This window comes from Oncorhynchus clarkii, chromosome 16 (genome assembly GCF_045791955.1).
Source record: "Oncorhynchus clarkii lewisi isolate Uvic-CL-2024 chromosome 16, UVic_Ocla_1.0, whole genome shotgun sequence".
Classification (NCBI taxonomy): Eukaryota; Metazoa; Chordata; class Actinopteri; order Salmoniformes; family Salmonidae; genus Oncorhynchus; species Oncorhynchus clarkii.
In genome coordinates this window covers 54,294,463-54,305,252 of record NC_092162.1, presented here as the reverse complement: position 1 = coordinate 54,305,252, position 10,790 = coordinate 54,294,463, and the positions used below count along the sequence as shown (strand labels likewise).

At 43.4% G+C, this 10,790-nt stretch overlaps 1 protein-coding gene across 1 annotated transcript; it reads left to right on the top strand.

The window, feature by feature from the left end:
- Positions 1-5,939: 5,939 nt before the first annotated feature.
- On the top strand, positions 5,940-8,484 carry LOC139367709 (B-cell receptor CD22-like). Its single transcript, XM_071106006.1, has 3 exons — positions 5,940-5,994; positions 6,189-7,853; positions 7,914-8,484. The coding sequence occupies exons 1-3, from the start codon at positions 5,940-5,942 to the stop codon at positions 8,132-8,134; spliced, it is 1,941 nt and encodes a 646-aa protein (XP_070962107.1). The 3' UTR covers positions 8,135-8,484.
- The last annotated feature ends 2,306 nt before the right edge of the window (positions 8,485-10,790 follow it).

Sequence of the window (10,790 nt, the reverse complement as noted above, 5' to 3'; positions counted from 1 at the left end):
TAATCATGTGTACATTCATAGTGGGAGATAAGCTGAAAACATAACTCTAGCTGAACATAGGCCATCAGTCAGTAACACAGTGTCAGCTGCTGTTTTGGGTATATGGTGTTTCTTTCTTCTCACATACAACGGAGCACTGTACTGTACACATATCCAGCTGTGAGATTAGAGAGTGCAGTGCCTTTCATCTCCACAACAACAGACACTGCTAGCCAAAAAACAGGCACCCTTCGTCACCTTGACATATGACAGCGTACAGGGCAACACGTACCCACTTGTACTGTTCCACACGCAGGCACTCTTTCCATCACCCTCACTCAGACGATCCAGAGGCATACATACAACGGGTTAATGTCCACATATAAAACACTTTGATCTGTTTTGGATGGAATGGATGGAACACAAAATAGGCAGGCTGATGACCCTTGTAGCAAAGAACACAAGGGAACAAATTAGTTCCCATAGGACGGTTAAAAGCCACAAAACAGGGGGGGGGGGGGGGGGGGGGGGGAGCCACAAAGTAAACAAACACACACAACCAAACAGAGGAGAGTGCGTCAGAGTTGTCAGGTCGTGAGAAACTGGCGAAGAGATGGAGCTGAGTGCAGGATGAGCAGATGTTTGTTTTTCTGTCAGCAGAGTTGAACGTTTCTCTGACCTTTATGACAGCTGGACTGTGGCCTGTTACTGTGGAAGCACAATCCTCTGGCACAAGCATAGAGAGAAGACACACACACACACACACACACACACACACACACACACACACACACACACACACACACACACACACACACACACACACACACACACACACACACACACACACACACACACACACACTGTATGGATGTTCTGTATGTGCAGTTGTGCACCAAAACATGCAAACACAAACAGGCAAACACACTTATACATATCACGTATGTTAAATAACCATCCAACATGATTGACACATAACAGGCATGACTGAGAATTTGCAAACCCTTCCACTCAGGCTTATATTCTGCCCTGTGGGACATTTAACAGCACTGGGATAAAGCATTGCAGTAAGAAGTAATAGGGAGCTGAAAAGGCTCTATTTCCCTGATGAATAATGGAGGAATGTGGGAAAGTGAGAAAGAGATAGTACTGAAAAACAGACAACATTTAGCCGTTCAATTTGTCATACTCTCACAACCACCAGAAGATTCCACAAACAAAGTGGTTGACACGTTTAGGTTAACAAACTAATATTCACTTTGTGTTCATGTGTGTGGGGATCTCTAACAGGGACTCTAAGAGATCCTCTGTTTGCTCTAATTCTAGCAACCCCTTGTCCATTACTACACTACTAGTCTACAGCGAGAGGAAACGCTCAGAGGAAATGCTGCTCTGTTTAGGAAATCTCAGAGCCCCCTCTCTTCCTCTCTTCTAAACAAGACATATACACATGCTCAATTCGCACAGAGAGAAATGTGAAGGAGAAAACATCTCTATGTCAATTCTCTACACATCAGGTGAATAGGAGTATAACAAGAATTGCACTATTTACAACGTAATATCACAGTAACTTGATACGATTAAATATTGAGCAAAATTGGAATACAAAAATCTCCTTATGAACCATTAAGCAGCTATCAATGTCTGGCAGAATTAGAACAAAGGTTCTTCTCCTGGAAAGACTTAACAGATTAGATGATTGTACTTTTGTTCATCTACACAACTACTGCACTATCTGGCTGAAGGACGGGATCATAACCTGGGCCTAAAGTCCAGTCTCCCTGTGTCTCTCTCAGTGAAGCCAGGCATGGGGAACAGCCGTGTGAACTCCTCCACCCTCTGGCACAGGTCAGTGATACGGGCCACTGTCCCTGGATCCTGCAGCAAGAAGGACTTAAAGTCCTGGAAGCTACCTGCGGAGGATAGGGATATACCATGGTTAGCTTACAGAGTGGTCAAGTATTTATACTATATATTACTGTCATTCTCTCTAAATGTTTTAATAGTCCTCAAAACTGTTTTGGTTTCACAAGCTTTTCCCTTTATCTCCCATTCTGGACTTGCTCTAAGCTGAACCCATAATAAAGTGAACTGAAGTGTTATAGTTTGGTACAAGTTTGCAATGGGATAATAAGCTATGTCTGGCCAGTCCACATGGCCTGTGTCAGCTATGTGCATGTATCCCTTCTTACTGGTCTTCTTCTTCACATCCTGGTCAATGTGGATCCCCTTATCATAAACTCCACCACCTTCTTAAAGTCCGATTCCTTGAACTGCCTCAATGTCAAGGCAGGGGCTCCTACAGATGTAGGATATTAATTTGATCACGAGAACTTTCCTGCAATGCAGGACATTTAAAACTTGTAGTATATTCAACGTTTAAAAAGGCTTCTGAAGTTTGTAATTTCCACTTTGAAATTTCAGACTTGATTTCCCCTTCTGAAAAATTTACCAATCACTACAAAAACTATAGTTTAATTATAATTCACATTTCCTGTTGCTGCACGATTATTTTCCTGCTGTAGAAAACTGACTCAAATTAAGATACTACATCTGTACAGCAATCAATAAATTAGATCTTGACATAAAACAATTCAGGAGTGAGGTTATAAGTTGTTTAGTCCCTTTAGTAAATGAACACCACTAAACTAACACATGCCACAGTACAGTAAGTTCTTCTCATGTAATGCCGTACCTAGCCCGAGTCCTCCTGGGGTGAGAGCACTCTTGTCATCTAGGCAGGTGTTCTTTTTGCCGGTTATGAACACAAGATCCAGTACCCACTCCGCCCGGGCACCGTCCATACACTGGGGTCAAAGGTCAACCAAGTGGTTGTCCTTACACCCTTGAGGAGCAGATTAGAGAGACAAGCAATATGGACCTCTTTGACCTATAATGATCAAAACTGACATTTATGAACTATGTTCCTCATAATGAAAATGTGTAGACTATATTTAATAGTAATCAAAATGTTTTAAAAATAAATTGTCTTCTGGTTGGTGGATTAAAAACTAAAACAAGAAGCTTCCGCGCTCAGGTCTGTTCAACGCTGGTTCGACCAATCTGATTCCACATTTCAAGACTGCTTCGATCACGTGGATTGGGATATGTTCCGCATTGCATCCAACAACAACATTGACGAATATGCTGATTCGGTAAGCGAGTTTATTAGAAAGTGCATCGGCGACGTTATACCCACAGCAACGATTAAAACATTCCCAAACCAGAAACTGTGGATTGATGCGCAAACCACTGCTTTTAACAAGGGCAAGGTGACCGAAAACATGACCGAATACAAACAGTGTAGCTATTCCCTCTGCAAGGCAATCAAACAAGCTAAGTGTCAGTATAGAGACAAAGTAGAGTCGCAATTCAACGGCTCAGACACAAGAGCTATGTGGCAGGGTCTACAGTCAATCACGGATTACAAAAAGAAAACCAGCCCCGTCGCGGACCAGGATGTCTTGCTCCCAGACAGACTAAATAACTTTTTTGCTCGCTTTGAGGACAATACAGTGCCACTGACACGGCCCGCTATCAAAACCTGCGGGCTCTCCTTCACTGCAGCCGACGTGAGTAAAACATTTAAACATGATAACCCTCGCAAGGCTGCCGTCCCAGACGGCATCCCCAGCTGCGTCCTCAGAGGATGCGCAGACCAGCTAGCTGGTGTGTTTACGCACATATTCAATTCATCCTTATCCCAGTCTGCTGTTCCCACATGCTTCAAGAGGGCCACCATTGTACCTGTTCCCAAAAAAGCTAAGGTAACTGAGAAAACGACTACCGCCCCGTAGCACTCACTTCCGTCATCATGAAGTGCTTTGAGAGACTAGTCAAGGTCCATATCACCTCCCCCCTACCTGACACCCTAGACCCACTCCAATTTGCTTACCGCTCCAATAGGTCCACAGACGACGCAATCGCAATCACACTGCACACTGCCCTAACCCATCTGGACAAGAGGAATACCTATGTGAGAATGCTGTTCATCGACTACAGCTCAGCATTTAACACCATAGTACCCTCGAAACTCGTCATCAAGCTCGAGACCCTGGGTCTCGACCCCGTCCTGTGCAACTGGGTACTGGACTTCCTGACGGGCCGCCCCCAGGTGGTGAGGGTAGGTAACAACATCTCTACCCCGCTGATCCTCAACACTGGGGCCCCACAAGGGTGTGTTCTGAGCCCTCTCCTGTACTCCCTATTCACCCACGACTGCGTGGCCATGCACACCTCCAACTCAATCATCAAGTTAGCGTACAACACTACAGTGGTAAGCTTGATTACCAACAACGACGAGACGGCCTACAGGGAGGAGGTGAAGGCCCTCGGAGTGTGGTGTCAGGAAAATAACCTCACACTCAACGTCAACAAAACAAAGGAGATGATTGTGGACTTCAGGAAACTGCAGAGGGAGCACCCTATCCACATCAACGGGACAGTAGTGGGGAGGGTAGTAAGTTTTAAGTTCCTCAGCGTACACATCACGGACAAACTGAATTGGTCCACCCACACAGACAGCGTTGTGAAGAAGGCACAGCAGCGCCTCTTCAACCTCAGGAGGCTGAAGAAATTTGGCTTGTCACCAAAAGCACTCACAAACTTCTACAGATGCACAATCGAGAGCATCCTGTCGGGCTGTATCACCGCCTGGTACGGCAACTGCTCCGCCCACAACCGCAAGGCTCTCCAGAGGGTAGTAAGGTCTGAACAATGCATCACCGGGGGCACACTACCTGCCCCCCAGGACACCTACACCACCCGATGTCACAGGAAGGCCATAAATATCATCAAGGACAACAACCACCCGAGCCACTGCCTGTTCACCCCGCTATCATCCAGAAGGCGAGGTCATCAAAAGTACAGGAGTACAGGTGCATCAAAGCAGGGACCGAGAGACTGAAAAACAGCTTCTATCTCAAGGCCATCAGACTGTTAAACAGCCACCACTAACATTGAGTGGCTGCTGCCAACATACTGACTCAACTCCAGCCACTTTAATAATGGAAATTGATGGAAATTGATGTAAAAATGTATCACTAGCCACTTTAAACTATGCCACTTTATGTTTATATACCCTACATTACTCATCTCATATACTGTACTCTATACCATCTACTGCATCGTGCCTATGCTGTTCTGTACCATCACTCATTCATACATATTTATGTACATATTCTTTATCCCTTTTACACTTGTGTGTATAAGGTAGTAGTTGTGGAATTGTTAGGTTAGTTTACTCGTTAGTTATTACTGCATTGTCGGAACTAGAAGCACAAGCATTTCTCTACACTCACATTAACATCTGCTAACCATGTGTATGTGACAAATAACATTTGATTTGATTTGAAAACAAGAAATGCATCAAAGTTGAGTCAGTTTTGCATCATCGTTTAGTCTATTTTTTTTCTTGGTAATTAATATAACCACAGACCCCACGCCTACTCTTCCATTTCATTCCATGCACTGCCAGAGAGCTCTACATTCACCAGACCTCTCCACCTCTGTAAGTATGATTGAATATATCTTAAAATATATTTTTCTCCCAATGATCTCGTCATGCGCTTTTAACCATATTCTTCTGGACACAGTCATGCTATTTGATGTGATAACTTTAAGTGAAAGAATGTTTCTGTTAGTATGTTTTGGTATCTGACTGTAAGACATACATCTGGACTGTAGTTTAATTCATTTAGTTTAGTTTATTTCTTAACATTTCTTAAAATGTCAAGAACATTTAAAAAATATTTATATGATTCAGTAAAATGTGTATGTTGCCGCCCAATGTATTTGGCTTCTGTGAGAAAAAAACAGGCTTAGAGCAATATTGTGTATTACAGTGCTTTTTATATGTTCAATAAGATATTATTTACACCACCATTTAGGTATTGAACAGATAAAGAGTGTTTTTTAAACTATTTCAATGTTTTTGATACCTCAGGGAGGGAAATGCAGCAATGGCCCTGAGAGCAGCAGGAAGTGTGTTTGGGGTTTTCCTGTTATCTGTAGCAGGTATAGATTTTTATCAATACTCTTTCACTTTTCTCTAAAGTACTTCTCAAAAGTATAATTTTCGGGTTTCACTTTTGAGAAACATCTAAAATGTCATAAAAGATGATCAGGACAAGAAGCGTTTGAAGGTTGTTCTGGTGTATATGGTACATTTTCATGCTCATTTTGATAGTTTTCCTGTGTTTGTTTCTCAGGAGTACTGGGACAGTATGGCTGGGATGTGACTTTCACCAGGACAAGAATATGTGCGTTGAAGGGATTATCAGTAGATGTTTCTTGCACTTACAGATATCCCAGTGGGCATGAGATCATAGAAACAGAATGGTATAAATGGTGGAACGTCACAGTGGGGTATACTTATAACATCATGGAACAACAAGCGTTTGCAGGTCGTGTTGAGTACCTTGGGAATAATCACAATGACTGCACTCTGAAAATCACAGACCTGAGAGAGAATGACACAGCGGAGTATTGCTTCGGATTTAAAACCAACATACACGGCTGGATATATCAGAGAGATGTATTCATTTCCGTGACAGACCTGAAGGTGACTACCTATGTGACAAAGGGGTCATGGGTGATACTGAATTGCAGCACCACCTGTACTCTGAGTGACAACCCCAATCCTGACTACATCTGGTACAAAAATGGAAAGCCTCAACATGAATATGTGTCACAAAATTACAGTGTCTTGAGTTCTGATGAAGACAGTTACTCCTGTGCTGTAAAAGGTTACGAGGACCACCGCTCTCCTGCAGTGTGTGCCGTGGGCCAGAACTGTTGGAGAGTGATTTATGCCAAAAGGAGTATCTGTGCCTTGAAGGGGTCATCAGTGGACATATCCTGCACTTACACATATCCCCATGGTCATATACCCAAAGACACATTCTGGTTTACTCAAGGAAAGTCTACAAAGGAGCCTACAGATCTGAAGAAGGACCCAAACTATTTGGATCGTCTGGAGTACCATGGAAATGAGGACAGCGATTGCACCCTGAGAATCAAAGACCTTAAAGACAGTGACTCAGCTGAGTACAAATTCAGATTAGTAACTGCAGAAGGGAAATATGTCAGTTCACCCGGTGTATACCTGACTGTCACATATGTCCGGTTGGAGATTAACCCTATGTCTGTCTCTGAGAGGGAAATGGCCAAACTGACATGTACAGCCAACTGTAGACTGGGTGACAACACAGCCTTCATTTGGTATAAGAACACACAGGCTATACCAAACAGCCACAACTACTCCAACAGCCTGCACCTGTGCCAAGTCAGCAGTGAGGATGCAGGCAACTACTCCTGTGCTGTAGAAGGGCATGAGAATCTCCACTCTCCTGAAGTGACTCTAACTGTCAGATACAAACCAAAGAACATCTCAGTGTCAATCGGTCCCTCTGGTGAAATAGTGGAGGGCAGTTCAGTTATTCTGACCTGCCACAGTGATGCCAACCCACCAGTTCAGAAATACACCTGGTACAAGAGGAACCTTAACACATCAAAAGAATCCGGTCAGATCTATCGCATCATCAACATCAGATCGGAGGACAGTGGAGAATATTACTGTGAGGCACAGAATGAAATGGGAGCTAAGAACTTCACAGTTAGATTGATCATAGTATCAGGAGAAAAAACGAGTATTAACATAGCTGTAGGAATCACAGTGGTTGTTCTGGTTCTCATTCTCCTATTTAGCTTTCTGTGGTTCAGAAAGAGGGCTCCCAAATCAACTGACACACGGGACACAGCAGAGGATGGACAGGGAGGCTCTAGTCACCTGTATGACAACATCTCAGGCATGGCCATGACCCCTCCTGCAGTACAGAGAGTGGACACAGACGAGGATGGACAGGGAGGCTCTAGTCACCTGTACGAAACCATCCTGAGGACAGCCCCAACTGCAGCACAGAATGCGGACACAGATGAGGACGTCAGGATCTATGCCAATGTCCACCTCTCTCACTCCAGAAACCATGAAGAACCTCTTTACTCCACTGTCCAACTGCCTAACCCTGAGAAACAGGACAAAGTCCAGTATGCTGTATTGAAATTAAATCGCCTAGGTGTTGCCCCCCATCCTGCAGCACACGCAGCTGAAGATCCCTCTGCAACCTATAGCACAGTCAACAAACCCAGAACCTGAACACAAGAAGGTACATTCTTATCCTCTTATCCAGTTTCCCAGGCCTCCTACTGGGTCGCTGTAATCCTACTGAGCTGAATTTAAAAACATTGTCTTGTTTATTTGGAGGGTCACACAATATTTTGATGTATAAAGTATAGATTAGAAAGAGCCTGCTGTGACCATATGGCTGTACAAGACAATACAGCAACAATTCTAGTGTAGTGTAAGATGTGACTCATGATAGGTATGGTGATATTGTTACGCATTAAAAGCTTTTGAAAAATGCATCTCCGTGAGACTGTACACTGAGTGTACAAAACATTAGGAACATCTGCTATTTAAACGACAGACTGACCAGGTGAATCCAGATGAAAGCTTTGATCTCTTATTGATATCACCTGTGTAACGCTTCAATCAGTGTAGATGAAGGGGAGGAGAGGTTAAAGAGGGATTTTTAAGACTTGAGACAATTTAGATATGGATTGTGTGAGTGTTCCATTCAGAGGGTGATGTGCAAGACAAAAAATGCAAGTGCCTTTGAACAGGTTATGGTAATGGTGCCACACGCACCGCTTTGACTGTGTCAAGAACTGCACCGCTGCTGGGTTTTTCAGACTCAATAGATTTCCGTGTGTCCACCACCCAATGGACACCCAGCCAACTTGACAAAACTGTGGGAAGCATTGGAGTCAACATGGGCCAGCATCCCTGTGGAATGCTTTTGACACCTTGTAGAGTCCATGCCGCAATGAATTGAGGCTGTTCTGAGGGATGTAACTCAATATTAGGAGGGTGTTCCTAATGTTTTGTGCACTCAGTGTATAATAGACATGTAACCTCAGAGCTTACGTGTTTGTGAAGGGTATGGGTCTGACAAAATGTTTGAAGGGAACAAATATTTTCTTATATTGTCTAAATTGTGTTTCTTTACTAAATGTAATAAAATAATCAAAAACGTGTGGTAGTACCCAGCAAACAGGGGACCATGACAATTTCCTGACGCTGTGGACAACCTAGACAACGTTTTGTTCACAGGGTATTAGAAGTATTACACAAATTGAGAAGGGACAGCTGAAATGGGACTTGAACCAGCAACCCTGCATTTACACGACAAGGGCACTTTCTGTGATATAAAGATCCAGACTGCTTGGCAGGTGCTGTAGTATTCTTACATACAGGGAGGCTCCATCTCTGTAAGTACTACAGATAGTAGATGTTCTAGTAGCTGTAGTAGTGATAGTATTAGTAGTGGAAAAGTAACTGACAGTGAGAATAGTACTGCTATCAATGAACACGGTTACACACACACAATAATATGAGTATTGTGGATAGTCAGATTAATATAATAGTTTGTTCAAAACATTTTCATGATTTGCAAGAAGAACGATTTCCTTAACACTTCTGGGCCCTTTATAAAACACTAGCCTGGTCGTTTGTCAGTACCCCAGACAGTTTTTTAGGTCCATTGCTTAAGTATTTAGATGTAGGTAATACCCGCGCCTTCCCCATAGAAACCCCATGCAACGTTAAAGTCCATCGTAAATACCTCCCAAACACACTGCTCTGGCCTCCCATGACCACAATAGTCCTCATAATGACTTTCTCTGTACAATTTTTCAGCTAACTTGTTTCCGTAGGCACATTTTTACCAATGCATTTTGTTATTTTCATATTGAAATCCAGGAAGTATAAGAATGTGCGTCGCGATTTGGGACTTCTGAAGCGGTCGTGGTTGAAGGTTGTAAACAATATGTTTCTGTTTTCACTCCCTCTCAGTATTTGCTGCCCTCGTCAAAATGAAATAGAGTAAAGAATGTCAGATCAAGAACGAAGAGGAAACTGGAGCCCTGCCTTTTTTTGTGCCATATCGGTTTGAGCCGGAGCTTACTAAGACTGAGTTGTTCCATTTGCGGGCTGACAGAAAGAAAAGAGCTCGAGAGACGAGAACGGCTAGATGTTGAGGAAACACAGACTCTTCCCAGAACGCGCTGTGACTGGTGGTGCAGTTGCAGGACATGGCAACCTCTACCGACAGACAGTGAATGTCTCAGCTGTCGACAATGGGACCAGCTTGCTCCGATATGATGCAGCGGAAGATGGCGTGTATGTAACTAAACACTCCGATTTCTTGTCTGTCATCACATCCTGGTGTTGGAGACTTTCTTCAAAATCCCCAGGATCAACTGGAAACGATGTGCCACACCTGATGGTCCAAATGGGAAGCTTTTCGTCCTCTATGGTATAATGGCGTTCGCAACAATTAGATGTGCATTCCACCACCTACTGTGCGGGTGGATAAAAAGGATCCCGTTTGGGTAAAAATAAATAACATATCATACAAACTACCAAAAAGGAAATTAACTAAACATATTCAATCTGCTGTAAGAACCTAATTGTAATCAGGTCTCAAAACAGGCTCAGACGCCTCCTGTGAGGGCAGAACATTTCCTAGATACACTAGGCCTTGTAGTGCATCTGCCGTGAAGTCTTGGGAGCCCAAAACATTTCTCAGCTGCAGATATGATAGCCAGCTTCTTGGACTTCTTAGACATCCGGAAAGTATTCAGACCCCTTGACTTTTTACACAGTTACAGCCTTATTCTAAAATAGATCAAATTGTATTTTTTCCTCATCAATCTACACACATACCCCATAATGACGAAGCAAAAACAGG